The 24,326-nt window shown below is 37.7% G+C and overlaps 1 protein-coding gene across 1 annotated transcript in view; it reads right to left on the bottom strand.

Annotated features, from left to right (window-relative positions):
* Positions 1–3,609: 3,609 nt before the first annotated feature.
* The window catches only part of NCK2 (NCK adaptor protein 2), a 52,073-nt gene continuing 31,356 nt past the window's right edge, over positions 3,610–24,326 (bottom strand). Inside the window, exons 3-4 of the mRNA XM_033513220.1 lie at positions 14,239–14,960; positions 3,610–4,983 (exon numbers count right to left, since the gene is read on the bottom strand). Coding sequence (XP_033369111.1) covers positions 4,789–4,983; positions 14,239–14,960 — 917 coding nt within the window. The 3' untranslated portion in view covers positions 3,610–4,788. The remainder of the gene's footprint in view (positions 4,984–14,238; positions 14,961–24,326) is intronic.

Here is a 24,326-nt window from a genome sequence, read left to right on the forward strand (position 1 = left end):
GACAGACTTCTTTTTTCTTTCTTTTTGTTTAACCTCCCACTCTTAAACCATTTAATATTACCACATGGGAAAGCAAATGCAAGGAAAAACTTGTCTAATGTGTCAATGGCTACATGTCACTTCTATTAGTCAGCTTCTATATCAGCCTGGGTAGATAGTTCAAGTAACTACAGGGGAAACAGCCTATTTTCTAACAAGAAAAGACACACTAAGAATATGCCAGAAAAAAAATTACATTTTAAAATACAAAAAGAGTGCAGGGTTCCAGCAGCATGCAAGAGACCAGAAAATACTAGAGTTTTAAGTACATATATATATATATATATATAAAGATATTTTTCACATTAAGTCAGTTTAGGTCAAAAAACATTGTGTTGATTTCTCCAAAAAATTATAACTATATCCAACAACATGAACGCCCACCTAAAAAAGAGAAAAAGACAGCAAGCTATTGCTTTTGCAAGACACTGGCACAAGAATGTGTATTAGTCATTCTTATCACATACCAAAGCTGGTGCACATTTGGGATACAATTACAGTATACTTTCTAGAAGAGCATTGCACAACTGATTTACTTGTTAGTCAAAATAGTGAATGAATGGCAGCATTTCCTTGCATCCTTCCATTCATGTGGTATAGGCAATCTGTAATGCTCTTCAGGACTGTGCATGCTGTACACTCTTGCTGGCTTGCACTTTTCCACTTCATAAAAAAGGCACTGAATTTTGGATGTACTGAAAAGAAAGGAACAGGAAGGTTCACAGTTCCTAAAGCATTTTAAGAGATCAGTGTTACTTTAGCAATACAATTTTCACAGCTTATTATATTTTAACAAGTTTCCATTTAAAAATGAGTCATCGCATCCCACTGGAGTAAGAAAACAGAACCTATCAGATTCAGATGGTAGAGACCGTCCAAGTTTCATTTACCTCTAAAACACTGAATTAAACTATCTTAAGACCAAGAAAAAATGGAAGTAAAAATTATTTAGTAGCTTTTGCCAAGTAAATTGTCAGACCTAGTTCAAAGGACCTGTAATCCATTTTCCTAGTTTTTTATTTATAATTAAGGCAAAAATCTGAGTCATTTTATAGGTGAAATTGTATGATGGCATTCTGAAAGTACTTCAACTTTGTTTTAGAATAGAAGTTATTGTTCTAAGCGTGGAAGATCTCTATTTCCCCATAGTGAAACCATTAAACCAGACACCAAACTTGCCAGTACAAAAAAGCTGCAATAAAGGCTGGGAGGAACAGCTGTAAACTTTTAGGATTTAATATACATTTATGAGACATAAAGATCTGAATAGAGAACACTAAGCAGAACCATTCAAGTGTGGGACTTCAGAGTTTGTTCATGCAGTCAGTGACATTAAGTACCCAACTGCATGTCTTTATTGCCTCCTCTCTACTCAAAAGCAAAGAGTAAGCAAATCCTTTGCTTTTATAACACAGTATATCCATATGTGTTTACCTGGCATGTTCTCAGTGCACTCCTAGATTAATCCTTTACTAATTTGTCCCCACCTCATACGTGATAATAAAACAGGGTGATATAACAAACAGTCAAGATAACGTCAAGTGGGAGCTTGTCACCAAGCTCCCAGAGCTAAAATTTCTGCCACTGTGTGGAAAGTACAGCAACTGTTATGGATTCACAAGTCATTCACATTCCTCCACGGACACCAGCAAGACAAGAAAACATTAACAGCTGTATAGGAGTAGTACTTAAAAGTACAACTTATGCACCTGTATGAATCAGGTAGGATGGCAAAACCCAGACTAAACACCGTAACGAAAAATCACAACTTCTACTCCATCAGAAATTATTTGAGCCTTTAATGAATACTGTAAGCAATGAAATTCAGGTCACCATGACTCTGCTCATATTTAAATAAAAAATCCCACGCCCACTGCAAGCTTTAACAAAGAGGCTGTAAGTAGTCAAAAAATAAAGATGAGATTTTGTCAAATAATTGAAAGATGTGTATAAAAATAGGAAAATAAATCCATGTCTATTGCCCCTCTATGAAGCATTTAGTACTGAAGATTATTAATGCTTAAGCCAAGTCCAACAAACGAGACCAAAAGAGCAGGAAAAGGTGGAAAAATTAGTATGAACATACCTCAGTAATGATGGGAACAACTGAAGAGCTATTAATGAGCCTGTTGAACGGAAAGTATGCTGATAAAATACAGCATGGGAAAAACCAAAGTGAGACTTACTTGAGAAAAAAGAAATTACTTGAGCTAGTAATTTACAGGTCATAAACTAACTAACTGCTTCCAAAACAAAGTACTTTACAATTCACACCTCAAGACACAGAAGCTGTTTACAGAGGATGAGGTAACAGAAACAAGCAAAGAAAATTTGATAAATCCATTAAAATATAAAGCATGTCGTAAAACCTTCATTCAGATGTCTATCTGATTTAGTTCTAAGATACTAAGACTAGAAAGGACTTAGGAACTAAGAGAGCTTTCAAAAATGGACTCCAGAAAAAAGTGAAAAAAGATTGCAAGAGGCATATGAAGGCTTCTGAAACAGGAAACATAGGGAATATTTCAGGAAAAAAAGGAACACAGGGCATGAAACAGTAATTAGAGTAATCAGTTTACTAAAATGGTAAACCATTCCCATAAATAATTTTTGCAAATACTATCAGGAGACAATAGGACTGAAAAGCAATTCACTCAAACCTGAAAATGCTCATACAACATATAGCTGACTTTCTTAATGTTATTGCCATAGCCAGTACATGCTTAGATTCACCTAAAGAAAAAACTGGGTATTAGAAGGTAAATCCCTACATTCTCTGCAGAATTCACTCCCACTGTGGAGTCCTTCTGTAGGTAAGTTGTAAACAACTGGTACTTCTCACCAACTTCCTAAAGAAAACTTCTGTCTTCTTAGAAGACAGTCGTGGGTAGGTGCTCTTCAGGATAATGCATGATCATTTTGGATTGCTCCGAATCACTGCTTTCTTTTGTTAAGCTTTACCAAGCACAAGTATCACTGCCCAATTTTCAGTTAATGCACATACAGAAAAATACATATTTAAGTTCCAATGCAAGCTGTCAATTCAGAAAACCTTACAGAAATAAGATTTCAAGAGTGGTGGAAAAATAGTACATGCATAGAATTTCAGAAATTGTACTAGCCTCTTGGATCTGAGCAAGACTGCAGTTCATTTGCAAAGGTGCCAGTGCAGTCTCCTGGCAGTGGCATTATTTACCCCAAAGCAAATCAGACAGTGCTGGTATCTCCTTAACCTGCTCTAGAGTTATACACAGAGGTAGTTGCACTACTACTGGCTGAAACACAGAATAGGTAAGAAATGTGTTTTAATAGCAAAGAGGTACCAGGAAATAGGTCCATCTTGCAGTTTTCATTAAAGCTATGAATAAGCATCATAACTTAATTATCACAGAAACAAGAAACACAGAGCTCATTAGACACTGCCTCATATCAAAACTGTCCTCTGCCATCGCAGATGATTTCTTTTTAGGCCACACAAATTCCAAGACAAACAAATTCATTATTCACTCTATTTCACCTTGCTAAAGTAACACCAGGACTACCACCCAAGGATAAATCCAGTACTCCATCATGACGTAATACCTTTTTTATTACAATATCCAAAAAACTGAGTATGCAAGATTTTGAGATCTCATGATCCCTTCTTCAATCTCAGGAATGTGCCATCTAAAGACTGTATATTTAAACCATAAAGGAGTTTAAATGTAAAGAAAAGAGAAAAATGCATTTTCTTCATAAACATTCTGTGTGTCTCTTCCTACCAACCACGCCATCCTCTGTAAAACCCGAAGATTTCTTTCTGTAAAGCAAATATATATATAGTGTTGGTAGCCCATCCCACCCTGTCCCAAGATCAGTTTTTATTAATCTTCTGTATTAGTGTCAACAATCAGCTACAGATACATACTATTTTGAGAATTAAATACATAATTGTTTAATTCAAACAAGCAGAAGGGCAAGAGGAAAAAGCATTATGTGGATGGCACATTTGGTTGTAGATTACCAAAACATTCAGCCTTTACAATTCAATTATTCTTTCTCTAGTAATCAACTTTCAAATAAAATTTCTCTTTGTTGCAATTACAGACCAAAATACACTAGTTTTCTTTTACTACAATCTTACCATAGTAGTTTAAGAAGTACTATTACAAAATGCTTTTAATTAGTGTACTCTTTACAAAGAGTCAGAGAGGCAATGTAATAGCAGAGTACAGTGTAAAGAGTGCTTCTAGGAACTAGGAGGTTTTGTATTATCCTACTCGGTAAGCAATATAGCTACAGAACTCACAGCCACAACTGTTACGTCTACTCTCTCTCACTTAAGCAGCTGCAGCTTCAGTGCATTCAAACTGTGCCCGACGTCTCTGAACGGAGAGTTCTGCCTGCATGAGCAGTCTGAACAGATTAACACTGCTTTGAATTGAAAACGCCCCTCCTTGATCTGAGCTAACTATGTAAACGTACACAGGAGAGGGGCGTTTTGAACTCTGCCGGGAAGGTGAGTGCTAGCCACGGCCACCCAAGGGAAACTCTCAACCTGAAGAGTGGTGGTCAGAGGTTAACAGAACTGGAACACAAAAAAGAGGCAAACAAAAAAAAGAGGACCAACAGCAACTGACAGAGCAAACACTTTAGAAAGAGCCTATTCCTTAAGCCTGCTTCAGATATTGCTCTGCTCTATAAAAGTGAATTTAGGACCTAAGGCTTGTAAGTTATAAGAGGCCCAGGTGGCCAAGTCCATCTTCAACGTCACTGAAGTGCTTTCACAAGATATAGCTTTTCCCCGTGTTCACTGGTGAAGATGGGAGCCTTTTTGTAGTGTTCCACCAACTCATCCATAGTATTAAATCGTCGCTGCCCAATACAATAGACATTGTCCACGAGCTGCACCTTGAAATGTTTGTTCTTCCCCGATGCCTTTAGAGATACTGAGAAGTCACTGGGCTGTAGAGAAGAATTCAAAAAGAAAAAAAAAATTACATAAAAGTGAACAAAACGATGGTATAATTTTGCAGTTCAAGGAACAAACTGTGTCATAGAGTTGACAGTAATTTACATTAGTCTTTGTTCCACAGCTCGGTGCTTTAGCTTCTTAAGAAACCAAATAGCCTATTATTCAATAAATAATTGCCACTGTTATTAACGTGCACAGTTAAGTCAGTTAAGTGAACGCTCCCCAGATGCACAGTCTGAAGTTGCCAATTACATGACTAAATTGCAAATATTATCTTAGTTATTCAATCTAGAAGCACAAGAATGTCAAGGAGAAGGGAAGAATTTTTATCACACATGTCTTCCTCACTAGAGTGCCCTGGAGAAAACAATTACTGCAATGTAGCTTGGGTGAGATGAAGAAAATTCCCCATTTTGCTTTTTTTAAAACCGTGACCACTAGAGGGCCATTCTTGCTTTGCATTGCAAAAGACAAAAACATGCACCTTTTATCTTCATTACTACATGCATGGGGAATAATTTCTCCCATTGAGTACACTTCCTTTGTAAAAAAAGATAAAGCTATAGAAGAAAAACAGAGTACAAATCTCACCATCACACCACTACCCACAAAAGACAGAATTTATGCACTAATTAAGTTACTCAGGACATAACAATTTCTAACGATATATCTCTTCATCCTGGCAATCAGTTGCTTTAACAAGGAGAGTGCTGTCATCCAAACAGGCAGAACGAGACCAATCCACTTTCTTCACCACATGCACCATAGGAGGGTAGAACGGACACAGTGTCCCTTGCTTCCAGCTGAGCTCTGTCTCCAGCCACCTACAGCTGCCAGCCGGCCACAGAGATGGTGTAAAAGCCTGGGCAATAAGGATTTAATGTGCTGCTATGCCTCAAATATCAACGACCATTCAAGTAGGCAAATTAGAAAAGGATGTGGCTGGAAAGGGAGGATGTGCAGAGGTAGGGCAGCACCTTTCTTAGGCCAATTTTCCTGTTCTGATCCATGGAGATCACACAACACAAAACAGTACAGACATGGGAATGGGGTCAAGGAGCTGACAAGTCCAGTAGAGGGGGATCAAGACCACCAAAAGACCCTCAAAGCTCCCCCCATTTCCATAAAGGTCCAGAAGAGTACACATGCTGATTAATTTACATGAAGAGTAAGAAACCTACTCCCAGGGAGGGGAAACTTACCTATAACCGGGTAGCCCCACAAAGTGTTGGTGATGCGCCCCCCCAGGCCCTGGATACCCTGTTGGCTGGATTGATTCTGGATCCAGGACTGGATCTCCTGCTCTCTTCAGTCTGATCTACCTTTCACTTTCTCTTTCTTCCCTCTTTTCTTTTATTGTTCCCCTTATTGTTAGAGAGTAGGGGCAAAACATGGATTTTTATGCCAAATGTGTAGTTTGCTAATAAAACTTCATGAGCTTTGATGAATCTTGGGTGCTCCCTTCCATGTAGGAGTGGGATATGACAGATGGGAGCATGGGTTTGCCCTCTGAGAGGTGTATGGAAGTGCCATCAGCCAGCAGGAAACTGAATAGTAAAAAGCACACACTGAAGTTTGTAACAAGCACTTAATGGAGTTAAGTAATGCTTATGCTACTCTGGAGCTACTGCTGCAGTGTCTCAGCCCACTGAAGGCATGGCTTTAAGCACAAACTGCTGAAGGCATATGCCAGGCTTTTGACACAACCTTACTGTGTCCCTTGGTCCTCTCCCCACCACACTGCTGCTTTGGCTGGGCCAGCACTGCAAACCTGTGCTTGCCCAGGCTAAACAAAACCCACCTGGGTCACAGCCATGGCACAGCAGAGGACTAAGTGGATGGGTCAGGAGCCCTCACATGTTACTCCTGCCACCAGACTTCAGGTCACAAAACTACACCGAGTCCTCTATACTGCATTTTGCAAGGGACCAAACACACACTGAGTATATACCCAAATAAGCTGGAGGACAGCATTTTCTCAGACATGCTGTCTTTATTCCTGCAATAAAATGAGTCTCTGCCCACACAACCCTCACATCCTGCCTATCCCAAATATCTCATCTCTTGCATCTCCTCCTCACCTGTTTTAGAACTAATGCTTTCTCTGTCTTCCCTCTGACTCCATGTACCCTGCCACAGCACACAAAGCTCCTGCCACGCCTGCTGATCTGGCTCTGTCCAGTTCCTCAGACTCGAGGCTCAGCTTTGGGCAGCAGCTCTTCTCCCTTTGTACTGCTAAAGGCAGCAGCAATCTCCCCACACCCTTGGCCTAACCCTCTTCTACCTCAAGCCACTACATTCCAGATCGACAAGCATCACTTCTTTAAAAATATATTTTATGTAACACCCGTAGGATAATTACTTGTTCCATGTATAATCCAGGGTCACTGGGCCTTGACCGGGTCAGTGCAGGTTCCATCAGGAAGGCTTCCTCTGGCATTGAGCAGCCACTGGCTCAAAATACACAGAACACTCTCTATGACTGCCAAGAGGGGACTGGGAAGGGTGGAAGAAGGTGATGGAAAGAAATGTGCATAACAGCATATTTTTGGGATTTCCAGTTCCCCGCCCAAGATATATTTTGGCCAGTAAGGTTGTGTCAAAAGCTCTGCCATCCCTCCCTAAATTCAAGTATGAAAACTGCTATTTTAAGGTAACTATCTCTGGTATTAAGCCCCTGCCTCAGCAGCATCATAAAGAAGGCTGCACAGATCTCACACTGATACTGGCTTATTTTCAGCATCAACCCCACTGGGTTAAAGCTAACCTGGCTGTACAGACACTTTGCTGTGATTAAAGCCCTGAATGCATTGTGGACAAACCCTCCAGCAGCCATACCCACACAGGCCTGGGACCTGCTTCTAGTGGAATCTCCAAAGTTCCAAGCAGCAGCCATTAAACAGTAACAAAGCACAGGCCTGCACAAAGCTCTCCAGAAGCTCTGGGACCCTTTGTGCTCATGGAAGAGAAATTTAGGGCATGGGCTCTGATCGCTGTGCCCTGAACACAGGCAGGTCTGTGCGGTCTCACCAAGGACAGACTGAGGCAGCAAGTACAGATTAGCCAGTTAGGATACAAAAAACAATATCAAATCTTGCTGACTAAGTTCTGCTCCTTCCATGGGTGATGCATACACCAAACAAAAACCAGTAACCAAAAGGCCCTCAATTAAAACAGAAGAACTTACAAATGGGAAGTTCATAATTTGAACTAAACATTAGTTTTTGTTTGTCTTAGGAACAGGAAACAATGTTGTTATGGCAAAAGTTTAAAAATAAGTGAAATAATCACTTTGCTCTCAAAGAAGTTATATTTTCTGACAAAGCAGTTGTTTTTAAGCATGTCAAAATTATGAGTTTTCAAAGCTCCTTGTATCTGTTAAGAATCACTATTTCTAGGCCATAAAAGGATGTGCTAATGACAGCTGGACCTCTGACATACTGTCCTATGACCCAGGCACTGGCCAGATTTCTATCTTTGTGAGGTGACCCACACAATACATCAAATACTCTTCCTGCCAGTTTAATTATAACCTTAATGAATGAACAATTCTCATGAACTATTGTCTGTTCTCCACGGCCCTGGAGCCTGCTAGTTAGATTGATACATAAGTAGAAGACATTATCATATTTTCTGCAGAATATGTTATGAAGTTTATTCTTTTCATTATCTGATTTAATTAAAAAAAATATAAAAAGCGGAAAGGCTGATCTAACTCTTTCAAGAGTCATCATCCGGTGCAAAGACATGCAAGAGCTCAAACAGCTGTTGCAAAAATCCTGAAACCCTTTGTTGGCCTCAGAGTAGTAATTTCTATAGGACTCAAGAATGAACAGCAAAAGCAATTTGACTTATTTTTGTTATTATTTTGCTTCATTCCTGCCCTAACAAATGCAAATTCATTAAAAATACCATTTTAAAAAAAATCTAAATAAACTATTGCTCTTAACACTACCATTTCAAAGTATGCTGGTTCAATGCAATTTGAATTGGTTCCCTGCTGTCCTCCTTGGATTTGCTCCAAGTCTGTTTATTTTATTTACTGTTAAAGCTATTTTGTTCTAACTGCTGGCCAATTTTTCTCTCTTCTCCCTCTTAAATTAATTGCTACATTTGGATGTTTACACACTAACTTCTCCAGGAATAAAAGACTCACATACCAAATAAAGGCATATCAGAAGAAAACTTTAATTCCTTAAGTCTATAGAAGAGTTGATGATTCTGCAACAGAGTTACAAAGCACAGCTTTGTGGCAGGGAAACTATGAATATTTCTGCACCATCATAATTAGAAAGACCAAAGCCTGAAAAGCCTAACCTGAAGTTAAATCAATTCCTAAACCAGAAAATTGAAGATTAACTCTAATTAGATCTAATCTATACCTACAGTCCAGGTGTAGCAGTACTTTGACTTATTTTCAATTCTTTTATTTTAACACCTGCTTATATCTAGAGATGATCATAAACTAGCTGGTACCTACAGCATGTGGAAAACAAAAGGTAGGAAGTTGTTTCTTTTTCTTTGGTGAGGAACTGAATGATCTTTTAAAAAAACACAATTGAAAACTACCACAAAAACAAGTGATAAAGCAATATAAGGAAAAACAAGTGAAGCAGGAAAAACAGAGTTCCCACCTCACGCTCAATTTGAGAATGAAATTATAATTTTATCATTTATAAATGGCAAGGTTGTGAAAAAGCTCCCTCTGAAAGTCTTTTACTGATCTTATAACTTAAAAATTTTCCCTTTCAATCCAATTCCATTTCCCAATGCCCTTTCCCCAAGAAACATATTCCCATGCACTCATTCTTCAAACTATTCAAACCCTTTCAACTCCCATCAGTGAGCCTGTCATGGGGCTCCCTAACTCCTTCCACTTCCTTACTCCAAGTTTTCCCTCACTTCTCTTAACCACCCAGCCAAAATCTCAAAGTCATAGCTCAAAGATCTAAGATCAGGCTGGAAAGAACCATCTGGGAGAATTATTCCTTTTTCTACTCCTTCTGTTTCATTTGGATATAACGAAATACCATTCTCCTCCCTATGTAATGTTCATGTTCCAAAATAAATATTACGCAGGTCAGAAATGTGAATTGGTTTTATCAATCTTCAGCTATAGCTCTAATAAGGTTTCTGTTCTTACATTTAAAACAAGCCACTAGGATATTTCCTTATGCCTGTTTTCAAAGAAAAACTTTCTCCTCATGTCTGCTGTACTTATCGATCACTGCATGTCACAGAACATGACCAATGTTCACTTTTTAAACAGTTGCCACATTTCACTGCTTCTATCCAACAGTTGCAGGATTAAAACCCCAGGAAAACATGGGACACCTTGAATGCTACAGAATTAGCGCCTCAAAAAACATCCAAACCTCTCAACCTCTGCCTCCTCCTTCTATTGTCATTATTGCAAGACAAAAAACAGAGAAGCTAAGTATGATCTCAAAAAACTGACAAATCCAGTTGCACCTACAATCCTATCATTTTAATATACCTAAAATCATCAGTATCATCTTAAAACTATATCCTGCAACTTGTTTAGGACGGGTTATTTTAATTGGAACGCTGTGACGCTACCAGCAGAAGGTAGCCATTGCTTCCTAAAGAATAACTGCTCCTGAAATCATCCAAAAATTTGCAAAGCTCACTCATAGTCTGAGAAAAATAACACCTTCTCTGCTTCATGAGAAGACCTCATAGGACTACAAAGCACTGGTGTTTGCCTGATCACCAGTTTCACACCCACCTGCAAAGGACTGCAAGGGGCCCACAAGTTCTGACAGAGCTCCCTTTGAAGTTTAAGGGTGTCTGCAGCAAAGGCTCTGCTCAGAAGCTGGAGGTGACACACTACTGCTTCCTGTTAGCTACAGTACTAGCGAGCATTCCTGTCTTCTGGTGCGAATCTGAACAAAACAACCTTCTCTCACCCAAATTTGCTTCTGTGCTCAGTGAAATCTGAGATCTTCAAAGCATGAAAATCACCCACCCAACCAAGACCACCAGTATCAGCCAAGACCTGTTTGTCTTGGGTTAGGAACTACACAAAGAGAGCAAAAATCTGACCACTGAAGAGCCTGCAATCCAAAAAGTGGCTCTACAGAGACTGCATAGGTTAAATCTGCACTTTTTTGTTCATTGTTATGTTACTTAAATGAGACAAATGTCAGGTTTCATTAACCTAGCAGCCTGCAACAGAAAGAACAACTAGTTAGCAGTATTTCTAACTAGGCACATGCCCAGTTCTTTCAGATCTCCTAAACTAAGGTGACATTACCAAGGTATAACACAGTTGGCAAAAAATTTATCAGTAGGTAACTGTGCCTGTTACATAAACTATGGGCTTAAATGGTTCAAACAAGTTTATGGTTCTAATAATAGTAATTCGTAATTAATGAAGATAATCAGGCTCCTAGCTACCTTACAGAGTTCACCTCAGGTTATTCTGCTCTCTGGTAGCATCCTGTAGATCTAAGTGTTACTGAGAAGAATATTTTTGGCTCAAGGAATTGAGCTGTGAGACAAACATCTGGTAAGTTAAACCTAGAGAAATATTGTAAAATCTTGCAACTACTAACACTTGAAATGCAAAAACATGACAGTCTCATCAAGTGAATACAGAGTAATACAAACTTTCATCTATCCAAGGAGAGCTTTTCATAGCTCAGTGACAAGAGCAAAATTGAAATCTATGGAAAACTTTTATGCAGACCAATTTTTGTAACTATGGTGATGGAAAGCTACAGGAAACTCTAAAACAGGTCAAAAATTAGGCACAAGATTAGCAGCATGATTCACAGTTTTATCTATGGGCCTTTCTAGAAAGGAATAACCCCTGCATCTGCAGCTTTAATAGGTGAGTTAGCAACTCAGTGTCATGGGAAGTGCTGGTCTGGTGGCCAGATGAACAAATAAGAGAGCTGACAACTTGGCTCTGCTCAGCCTGTTCTCTAATCAAAACCATCTGCTCAGATTGTGAAGACACTCCTGGTGACTTTTAGCCACAGCATGAACAACCTCTGTAGTCACATGTGTGAAATACAGCAACTATGAAATTTATGAGTTATTGCTAAACTCTTTCTTTATTCCATACAAAGTAAGTTTGAAATAGATTTTTACGATCCTTTTCTCAATGTTATGAAATATACCCATTCACTTATTATATCACTTGTGGCACTCCAGGGAAAAAACTAGCAATGCCCCAGTGTATTATAATTCACATACATGAACACACTATATGATGGAATGATACATAAAGATTAGGGTAGATGAAAGTTTGAGATGCAGTAAATTATTTCTTTAAACCTAATAAAAAGTAAAACTCTCATGCAGTACTAATACCAGAGAGGCATTTACTTGCATGACTACAGTTTCTCATTGCTAAATACGGGGTTTGCAAGACCAGATAAAGAGTACAAAAAGAAGGAAAAAAGGTAAGTTCCTCAATTCAGTGCTTTTTCTTTTTCCTGCAGGTGTGCAAAAACTTGCTGTGATATGAACTGAATAAATTTTCTGTTATCCCACTAAGTATTAGATGCCAGAAATAGTTGGAAGACCACATTTTGAATGAGTCTTTTTGTACTCCAAAGAAATTATTTCTTCAGTAACAATGCAGGCAAAAAGTTTGAAACTGCTTTGAATACAGGGATTTAATGTTATGATGTCACATTAAATTAAAAGGTTACTGTGTTCTTTCAAGGTAGTTCATTTACTCCAGAGATAGAGGCAGATTCTTAAGAGCAAAAAAACCCCAAGCCATAGCACATAAAGTGTTCACTGTGACATATCATGCACTAAGAAATGGGTAAGCTTTTTCATATTTTAAGTAATGTATTAATTTTCAAACTCTCCTTCTGGCACTTTCCCATGAGATGAAACAAAGTTGATAGCTACAGTGTCAGGATAAATCACAATGCAGCCTCTAGATCTGAAAGTGAGCTTCTACCTGCTGGACAGACATTCAAAGAATCCACCACATCCAGTATGCCCCTATCAGACACGATGTTGATAGAAAAAGAATGTTGGGGAAAAAAGGGAACTACTGTAATTTTATGACTACCATAATCCTCCAGTGGCTTTCTACATTTTAGTAGACTGTGTGTCCCATATCACTCTTTTCTTCTGTTGACTAAACAAACTTGATTCTTCTCAGCCTCTGTAAATCAGTTATGACTTCTAAATCCCAATTTTTTCTTCCTATCTTTTTCTAATTTATTTTTATTTAATCTTTTTTTTTTTTTTCCTGTTCTCCTGTGGTTTATTTGCATCTGCCTTTGTTTAGTGATTACAGTTAAGGTGAAATAGGAATTCAATGACACAGAGCTTCAAATAAAGGGTAGTTTGATAGCTATCCATGTTTTTTGCAGAGCAAATTCATCAAGGAGAGGTACCTGAAATTTAATCAGACAATACTATTTTCAGATAAAAATATCTGGGACTGTTATGAAATTGTACTCTGTCAATTTTGTCAGTGTTATTATGTATGATACAAGGTTAAAATTTGTCAGCTTTTCAAAATCACAGTCAAAGGATAATTAAATTTTAGTGTTTTAACTGCAAATTCTCTGGCCTCAGCAGACATGAAAGTCCTTTCAGCTGAATTTTAAATCTTAACTTTCAGAATTATATGAACCATAATCAGCATTACTCAGATCCCTCTGATGTCATCAAGGCTCATTTTACAAGGCATATGAGCTTCTGACTTGACCCTCTCTGGTGTATGTAACAATCTTAACAACTAGATACAATAATAACTTTATTTTATTATAACCTAAATGATCTAAGTAGATAAAAAATACATTAAAATGGGATTGTAACTAATAAAGAAACTATGTAATTATTCAATTAAAAGCAGAACAGAAATGACCAATGCAAAGATTCTATTTGAAAATAGCTTTTAGTGACCAAATTTTCAACCAACTAGAATTATTTTCTCTTTTAGTGCTTTAAATTAGAGGATTGCATGAGAAACACCTAGAAAGCCAATTGGAAATCTGAAATATTTACTTGAATGTCCACTAATTTAAAAAACCCCTGGATAATACAGACCACAGCTGCTAAATTTCAGTGTAAATGTCACTGCATTTCACTGACAGACCAATTCTCACAAGCAGGGAGGGTACTGGTTGGTAATGCTGAAGCCCTGCTCGCTTCTTTAAGGGTGAAAAGACAGGGAATGTGTTAAGTGCCGTGCTTGCTAACCCATGCATGGGGGGTTACAAAGCAGCAGGCTGAGCACCACTTACCGAAGATTCACTATCTCTAACAAGGAAATCTCCTTCCACTCCCCTTTCGTTCAGGGCACATTCTGCTTGGTGCCGGGTAACGTTCCCGTAATACCACTCTCTTCCAGCAAATCGTCCGGTAGAAGATGGTCCCGTGTAGCTTATCTGAGGCGGATAGGAAGTGTTCACGGAAGGACCATCACTAATGATTACTACATAGTTTTTAGGAACAAGACCGATTTGACCTCTGGAATTTTTACATTTCCACCATTCTGGGTCATTTTCTGGCTTTTCAATGACTTCCATCGTTTCCCCTTTTTCAAAATTGAGCTCTTCTTCTGTGACCGAGCTGAATGGGTACAGTGTCTGAACGATGTGGAGTACTTTGGTGCCCTGGCCGTTACTCATGGAAGCGCCTTTCCTTAGGCTGAGGAAGCTGGGTGAATCTGCAGTTGCCTCCTCAACCTCCTCTACCACATAGTTCGAAGGGAACCAGCCGATCTGCCCATTGTAGCTACCTCTCCACCAGCCATCGCTGCACTTCTCCATGACAATCACTCGGGACCCTTTAACGAGGGACAGTTCATCCTCCCTCTCGGCAACGTAGGCAAATTTCACGTAGGCGGGAATGTTGAGATCATAAATCCGGTCGGCGCTGCTGCCGTTGGAAGGGTATTCTGCGTCTGTGCTGGGAGTGGGGGAGGCGTCTCTTGCGCTCGTCTTTCTCTTCGTTTTCCCCAAGCCTGTTAAAGACAGAAACGTAAAGTGGTCACTTGGAATGCTTGTCCCCAGACTGCAGAAGCTGGATGTAGTGACATGCTGTACCCTCACTTCAACAACACTGCTAAATGGAGATCTCTTCTGTAACACTACATAGTCAGTAAATAGCAACACCTTTAAGAGATCCTCGTTAACATCCAGCTGATGCACCATTAGGTAAAGAGCAATTTGTGTTATAATGACTTCTATTCTCTTCTCAGAAGTAGCAGAGTTTAAACACACTTAAACACAGTGATTTCTTCACTAGAACAGCTAATCACTGAAACCCATTCTGAGCTTGCTGCTATATATCTTTAAATTCCAGCCAAATGACCATGCCTTTTAATTTTACAGATGACTTCAATTAGGCTCAAACAAAAAGTGAAAGAAAACTTACAAAAATTAACGAGCACAGAAATAAAAGCTAAAGTTTCTCTGCAGATTGTATTGCTCCCTTTGCTCTGGCAGTACCCAGGCAGGCACAGCTGCAATCCCTTCCAACTGCAACCCTCCTTCCGAAATGCACACCTCTTTCTACTACATTTTATCATGTACTGTAACAACAAAAACCTGATGATGAGGAAGACCATTTGCATGTTCCCGTATAATCTGTAAATTCTGATGTCCTGTCATGGTTTTAATTATAGTGTAAATACAATGTACAGGAGAAACAACAGTAACATTGAACACATTGCCTTTTATTTTTTTTATTTTTTTTAAATTAGAGAAACCATACTAATGTCTGTTTAAATACAGAAAACCTGCAAAACACATTTGGAGTACTTTTCAAGCTTTTGCAGCAAGCCTCACTTAAGCTTATATATAAACAAAATAATAAATTAAGTGAACAAGCAGCCTCTCTTGTGAAATTCACTTATAAAATTTCTGAAAAACAAACAACCAAGCAACACCCAAAATATCATGCAAGAGACAGAAAGCAAAACCATCACAGAAATAGGAGCATTTGTACTTTTCTCCATACTCCTAGAGCCTGGGTGGCAGGTGAGAGATTTAGTTGAGACACAAGAGCACACATGCTGATTATGGAATATTTAATGGAAGGAAAATAATAAAAGTACTTTTTCTTTGAATAATCTGAAATAAGAAGATACATGCTATTGTGTTTTTAACAATTCAGGCCTATTCAATCCAGCCACTCCACTGCCAAAAAGTGAGTTTTAATATATTTAGATATGTATGTACTTGCATGCACAATGGACATCTTCAGATGCCTTCAGTATCTTCAAAGCTGTTTGACCACCACAAGACTTCATGCTTATGTCACAGTTGTCTGTACAGCACAGACTAATAATGCACACATAATCACGCAGGGATCGCTGTCTAGAAGGGTTAAATACACCAACTAATACATGATCTTATGGTCTCAGAAGATGAGAGAAAATTCTGATGATCCTAAGTTGTCTCCTGACCTTCCCCAGTAGGGCCTGATTTCCTGCTGGAGCCTGCTACATCCTAATGTAACTCTAACTACATCACTTCAGCCAAGAGTAAGTGGCTGCACTTTCAAGCAAAATGAGGGAGGCAGCTTATTGTGCTAGGGGAGACAATCACAGGAAAAGAGTGTACAAGCAAGTACTAATCAGAAGCTGGTCAGGCTCTGATCTCTGCCAAGCCTGGAAATTTTCATCAGTTTAGTGATAATTTTTAACCAAAAAGACAAGGATGTTTCAGAACTAATGAGCATTAAATTACAGTGATATAAACAAACACAACTTAAGGGTCGCTCTGTTAAGAAAAGGGGGAAATTACTTGTTATAAATTCATTGAAAACAAGCAACTGTATTTCAATAGATTCACTCCACATAAAGCCTTCCACTGAGACTGAAGCTTCCAGATTAAAAACTTAGGCTTTTATCAGCTCACTAACGAAGATACACAGTTCACTTCTTGGAATCACAGCAAAAGAACTAATGAAAAAAGTGATAGATGGTAAAGTAGTTGGCACAAGTAGCTGAAATGCAGAGTACAGAGATAACTGTGAGAAATGGAGATGTAGTGTGACAAGAAAATGCCATAAACTTAAGTATCTAGAGAAAAAAAACTGCTGACAAACAGGCAAACCCCCAAAATTTCTCAAAAATCCCCTATGAAATCTCATTAAAGTATCTAAACATTTAGGAAAAACTTATTATTCAAGCACTTTCTTTCATTTTGGATTTCAAAAATCCCCTCTTTTTTCACAGACATTCCAACTGTGCATCTGACATTTCAAATGTTGCTTCCTATCATGCCCATTAAACATAATAAATTTGGGAAACATATAAACATTACAAATTCAGGAAAATAAAAAAAAAATATAGTAAAGTTTCTAACTTCTATCAGTAAAGACTACTGGAGTTCTTCAGTTTAAGCTTAACATTTCATGTCAACAAACTTTTAAGGCTGACAGCATGGTAATGATTAACCTTTTGCAATGGCAGCAATGTGCACCAAAGACTTTCCAGTTGGTTTGACCAAAGGAACAAACTATGCAGAGACCCATCTGCAGTCAAGCACAGCGAAGGGCATGCACATTATCTAAGAATCATTTTTTATGTGAGGTTGCAACATTCATAACTGTGTCCATGACTGAAAAGGAAACAAGTTGTTCCAGGAGCAGAATGAAGGAAATCTGTTCCTGTTTTTCTCTGTTCCTGCTGAGCTATTCCTCCTCTTCCTCCCACATCTCCTGCAGGATCCACAGTAAGTCCCCAGGTCCTTCTCATGTCTCTAGCCCCTCAATGCCATCTCCAAAATGCCTTCAAAGCATACTCCATCTCCCCTGGTGCTGCCCTCTTCCCTGCCTTTGTTGGGCTGGCCAGTGAAGCACAGTGCCTGGTGCCCCACTGCCTTTCAGTCCTGCCTGGACTGAGCAAAGAACTGGGGTTGCTCTGGCTTCTCATCCAGTGAGGGACACCAGCAATGACTCTCCCAGGCACAGGCTTGGAGAAAACTAGTTAGTGTATCTCTGCCAGTCTGTCAAGTTTGCCTAAAATTGGCTGAGTTATCAAGGATGGACAGATGGACGGACTATGACAGCTGACTGTGACAGCATGACTAGTGAAAGCTTCATTTCCTTAGGAAAGACTAAAAATACAGTTTAGTGGGATGGCTTGTCGCAGCTAAGCAAGAATAAAATTAGAATAATTATAAACTTTGTATATGCATGTGTAACAAAAACCACAACTCCATTAAAAAAAAGAAAAATATAATCTGCATGAGTCATCTCTAGAAGAGTAAACACTACAGTTCTACTAACAGAAATGTTCACTTACTACTATTTGTAAGGGGATCACTATTCTTATGTCCAAATGGAATGAAACCCACATGAAGGATTTAATGGAAAACAAAACATTCAAGCACTATGGGAGTCACATGTAGAAAAGTTGAATATCCTTGCAATTGCAGTCACAGTTTTGGCATGTTTCATTGTCTTTGTTCTAATGAAAATCTATCTACTAATAGAAAAAAATCTATCTACCTATCTACTACAACTGTGCTTTTCTTATTTTGACTCATTGGTTACAGTTCATCTGTAACCTGTGGAAGCCATAATCCTTTGTAAAACAAATAGTTGTCATAAGGAGTAATCTAAAGCAAGAGGTTAACTTTCAAGTGAGAAGAAAATTGTGGAAGGAAAAGCAACATTGCAAAGCAGCAGAAAGCCTGTTACTGCAATTCATAGGAAGTAACACTATTCACAATCGACAAGTAACCCACAGTAAATTACTTCATTTTCATTCTTACAAATACATTGTCAAGTGATGAGAGTTCGTATAATTCTTAGGATACATTAATGAGACAACAACAACAACAACAAAAAATAATAATAAAAAAATCAACTGGCTAGCAGCATTTCCAGAGAAGTGACCCACTGCAAATCCTCCTTCTCTCTGCAGCAAAAGAAATCCTCTGGCCCCAGTTAGTGCTAGGAAACTCAGAAACGTGCCTGTCGCGTCATTATGTGCTGTCTTCCTTTCCTAGCTCAGCTGTGGCTCTAAAGAATAGCTTGTTTTCTGAGCAGCAGGCTGAAGACCAGTTTCCTGTGAATTTGCTTCCTGTCACTTAAGTTTGCATTGTGCAAGCACCCCTTTATTACCAGCTTGTCCCTGAGACAGCCCTTCCACTGTACCTATAAGGTCCTCAAGTTTGCATCTCCAATTCCCTCTCCCCACAGCATTTCCAGCCTTCCCACCTCACATCCAAAGGAAATGCCTCAAAGCTCAAAGTGGTGGAATTTCCCTCTGGTCGACCTCCTCTGGCCTGATGCTGGGACAGTGTCTCCTGCCATGCTGGCCACACTCCTGGGCCAAAGCTTGGCTGCCTGTCAGCACAGAAGCCCCCACTGCCCAGCCATCTCCTACTAAAATCAAAAGGATTTCTCTCTCTCTCTGCTGCTTTCACTGATGGCACTGAAACAAGGCTGCAGAGCTACAACCTCTATGAAAATTGGTTCACAGGATAAACAAGTTTAACTATATTTAAAACATGATCTTAAAACGTATCTTATCAAACACATACAGAACACTTGCATATAAAGGGGTTTTTTTGCCGCTAGTATAAGTTTGTATTCCATTTGCTAATGATGGTTTAACATTCCATACTACCTTTACTAGAAAAAGGCTATTTACAAAACAGACAACTGATTTTACGAAGTTTTAGTTGACAAGTCTTTCCATGTTCCTGCAAGCTGGTATCCTTATCTGAAACTGATGAGTGACCACATTTTGTATTTTAACTGCATTTGATCATCCCCAGAGATGAAAGAATATCTCCACAGGCTTATCCAGACTCACAGTTATTAAGTTCTGCTTAAGAATAACATGAACCAAACATTAAAGGTATTTGCAGTCAAATTCTCTAGCATTCCCTTCCCAACACTGCTACTTAAATTTGTAAAATCTCGTAGCTTAACTTTAGACTAAATACAGTTGCATTTCTTTTTTAAAGGAATTTTAAGTAGATTTGATACCTTTTCTCAAGTTGATTTGATATTCCTGTCTTTTGTATTTCTCCCTCTTCCATAAAAAAAAAAAATATTCAGTACCAAATAAGTTTCTGAGAAATTGTTGGCAAGTCATCAGTGTCATCTGAATTGTCCCAACCCACCTCTTCTCTCATTTTAATACATAATTTTAATATACAAATGATGAGCAAAGATATTTTTTGCAGCTTACCTGCACATCAGAATCACAGGACAAAAAAATCCAAAAGCCCTTTCAGAAAAACGTTGCAATACAAGAAAACTATTGCTTTGAGAAATCCTAAGAGCAATACTAAATGTCCAAAACATCTGAATTCATCAATTCAGAACTCAGTGAAAAAAACCAAATACTACTGAATACAACAGATACAACTCCTTCAGAATCCTCCAGTAGCTTCTTATTCAAATATCAAGAACAATTAAGGAAGGACACTCTCCTCCAAAAGTGACCTATAAACTATAAAATACACTGCAAAACCAACAACTGTGTCTCAATACAACCAAGTTTTGAAAACTACTTCCTCTTTCAGGGACTAGAGTTCTATTAAATGGTGTTCTTCAAATATCCTGTATCAATGCTGGAGAAGCCAGTTTTAAGTCTAAATAGGCAGCTGGAAATATAAAAATGGATGCTGCTGAGTAAAGCTGTTAGTTCTCTCCATGGCAATTAGAAAGCCAACTATTTGCACATTTTCATTTACTGCCATATTTACATATCTTAATAGATTTTTTATCACAAAAAGTCAGAACTAATTTTCCTATAATGTATTCAAACCTTTATGTCTAAAATTAGGTTTTGATCAGTTATATATTACTACAAAGCTGTAAATTGGCAAAAAAGTAAGTTAAGAGTCATCAAAGAGCTACCTTGAATTAATAGTTCATCAAATACCAACAGGTACTCTCTTTCATAGTCTATTTACAAGTACAACAAGCTTTTTTCTCAATTAAAAAAACTAGAATACCAAAACACAGAAACTGATCCTAGAGCTGAAAGGACACATGTGCACCCATAACTCACACACACACAGTTAAAATCATGGGTTTTAAACTTCACATGAATATTTTGTGTTTGTGTGTGTGTGTGTGTATATATATATATATATACACACAAAAATGTATATATGGGAAAAATAATTAAGAAAATGGGAAACATTAACTACCCAGAAACTCAACTTTTTAAAATATTACTGACCATTATCCTCTGAATAAAACAAACAAACAAAAGAAACAAAAAACACCCAAAAAACCCAAAAAAACCCCAAACCAAACAAGCAAAATACCCCAAAAACAACAACAAAAAACCCAAACAAACAAGCAAAAGATACCGCCACAACAAAAAATACCCCAAAACAACAAAGCAATCACTTATTAAATTTTTCATACTAATTTTAATGCATTTTAATTTAGGCACCCTCTCTCTAGAGTAAAATGCTTTTAACAGTACCACTTGCTTTATGGCTACAAAAAACCCAAAGAAAGCCATAACGTCACAAAAACTGCACAAAGAACATGAGTACAGTACAATTTTAATGGAAATATTTTCATTTTAACAATTTTTTTTTATAGCAATGGGTTTAGTTCTTTAAGAATAACCCAATTACAATTCAAACTGAAAAAAAGCACTCCAGAGTGCTGAGAAATTTAACCTTGTTATAGTATTTTAAGACGACTTCCATTAAAGAGTTGAAGGATTCAAGATAAACAAGTTTGAGGCTGATAAATCTGAGGAAGACAAACAAATGTAGAAGAACTCCCAATACAAATGCCCAGAGGAAAAAAAAAAAATATATATTGCTGCTAGTTTCAGAGTTATATAGAAGTTAAGAAATAAATTTCAGCTGAAATTGAGATATTTTAGTTCCCGTAAACATTAAATCAAATTTTACAACTCTCCTTGTTTTAAAAATATTCAAAGACAAGGCAGCCAGAAATTTTCATTCAATTTAGTAATCAAGTGTTTTCTATTAGATGGAACAGGATCAAGCAAATTTCTCAAAATTAGTTTTTATTTACAAGTCATATTTTGACATTTTAGTCAATTTTAAGATACTTAAAATGATTTTTCTTGTGTATTCTAACAAAAAGTTATTAATCTTTGAATATTATGACAATGAATTATATTGTATATTAATGTATACATTTCATAAAAGTGCAAAGTGTTTAGTGTTTGTTTTTAAATAAACTAAAAAATTTATTATGAAAGAAGTAATTAACTGTTCAGGAAAACTCTTCAGAAAAAAAATCCACCATTATGCAATGTAAATTAAGTAATTCATTCACTCAGTACAAAGCTAAACACAACTTCTTGTCAACTGGAATATTCAGACATTCATGTAGTTTTTTTTTATTTATTATTACTTTTATAATTTCAAATTAACTTGTCTTTGCTTCTTTATTACAAAGGAATTCAGCAATCAAAGTTTCTTCTGTTACACAGAAAGAAAAAAATCAAACATTTCTGCACATTTTCGGACTGCAACCTCCCACTCCTTCTCCCCTTCCACCTACACGTACAGTTTCCAAGAAAATGTTCAAAGGCTAAGATCCATATGGGATAGTCAGTGTTTTAGAAGCAACATATCCATCAACAGCACTCTTTAAAGGACACTGCTATAAATTCCAGAAATCTTCAGCTGCACTTGTGATACAGAAATGAAGCTTTACAGCTCAATTAATGACTTTTCGTATCTCCTCTAAGAAGCTCAATATCAAAAAAAAAGCCACACTAGAACAAATCAGAAAATGGAAACTCTTCTCTAAATGTCAAAGTGAAACTGTGACATTTCAACAACCAGGCTGCTTTATCACTGCTTTTCAAATACAGGAAAAATCAGTGTCCAAGTTTTCCATGCATCAAACACTATTTGGTCTGGAAGCTTCTGTAAAGAAATCAACTTAACAAATACATTAAAACCAACTACTGCATTAATGCTTGTAATTTACACTGTGCTACACATGCCTATTTGTAATTAGGAAAGGTACACTCAAATTCCAGTATCAGGTACTCAGTTTTCTTTACCTGGATCATTTTAGAGCAAAAGGTTAAAATTATAAAGATTCAATTATAGGGACATATGTGGACAGAGACAAATGCACTGCCTGGATACTTCCATAAACTGCCTCATGTACGTTCTCACCCCAGTGGTAAAATGATATAGAAGACTCACTAGCCAAATTTAAATGTTCTTGGGATTTTAAATCCTCAATACAACAGGAAAACACCTGTCTTGTTCTCAGAAGACATATAAAATGAATGGGGTTTCTCAAGACCTACCATTCCAAATTCTCTCTACATACTTAAATTGAAGCTTGCTTGCTTTAAATATGTGGTCTCTGGTTTCAAACACAAATAAAAACATTTTCACCTAATTTGTAATCTTATAAATTATGCTATCTTGCTTTTGAAAGATGTCCTGATAAGAGAATATAACCCGATAAGAGAATATACCTTAAATCTAAGGCAGCCCTGTATTCTAAGAACATATCTATAGTGTGGGGAGAAGGCACAGGAGCCATGTAGGACTTTTCATTGCTTTCTGTTCCCTTGATGTAGAGAGGAAAGCTACACTGGTTTGCCTCTCCTTCACAAGCACTAACAGAGGACATTGGCAAAAAACTCACTAATATGTGTGAGATGCTCTAAATTGTCTACCTCAATGCATACTCCTGTCCCTCAAGAAGTACATCATAGTTTGTGTACCCTCTTCCCTTCCAGCACTTGGTGGAAAGATGATTTATATTTAGATACCTCACATTTGTATGAAGTAAAAGGAGTGCACAGGACAGCTCAGGATACAAATTTGACTTCCTAACACTAACCCACGCAATTAAAAAGAAATTAGAGAAAATAAAATACAGCAAGTCCAAAATAGACTACCCTCAATGCAAGATGACAACCCTCCAATTTAAAGACCCTTCCAAATAAATGAGATGAAATTATTCTATTTTAAACACACGTAAGTATAGTTCTAACTTTGTCATTTCACTTCTTGTATGCTCAAATTTACTCTCAATTCTGTATCTGAAAAGCAAAGATGCAATAGATATTACAGATAGAGATTGAAATTTGGATCACCAAACCCAAACCTGAAGAGCGAAACTACAAAGCAGCAGTTATACAGCCCCTCAACTCTAAGAAATGCTTTGGAAGACAATGATCCAAATACTGACTAAAGGGCAGTACCTCAGCATCAGAAAGCTCAAGACAGTCCCTCCTGAAGTACAACAGATCTACCCTTTGAGCTTACTGTGTTTTACTCCAGCTGACCCATACCAATTCCAAGCATGATGAAACACCTTAGTAATTCTACCATAACGTCAGAATGCCCATGTTATACCATACTAATGTTTTCCAACATTAAAT

The sequence above is a fragment of the Parus major genome, chromosome 1 (genome assembly GCF_001522545.3).
Source record: "Parus major isolate Abel chromosome 1, Parus_major1.1, whole genome shotgun sequence".
Classification (NCBI taxonomy): domain Eukaryota; kingdom Metazoa; phylum Chordata; class Aves; order Passeriformes; family Paridae; genus Parus; species Parus major.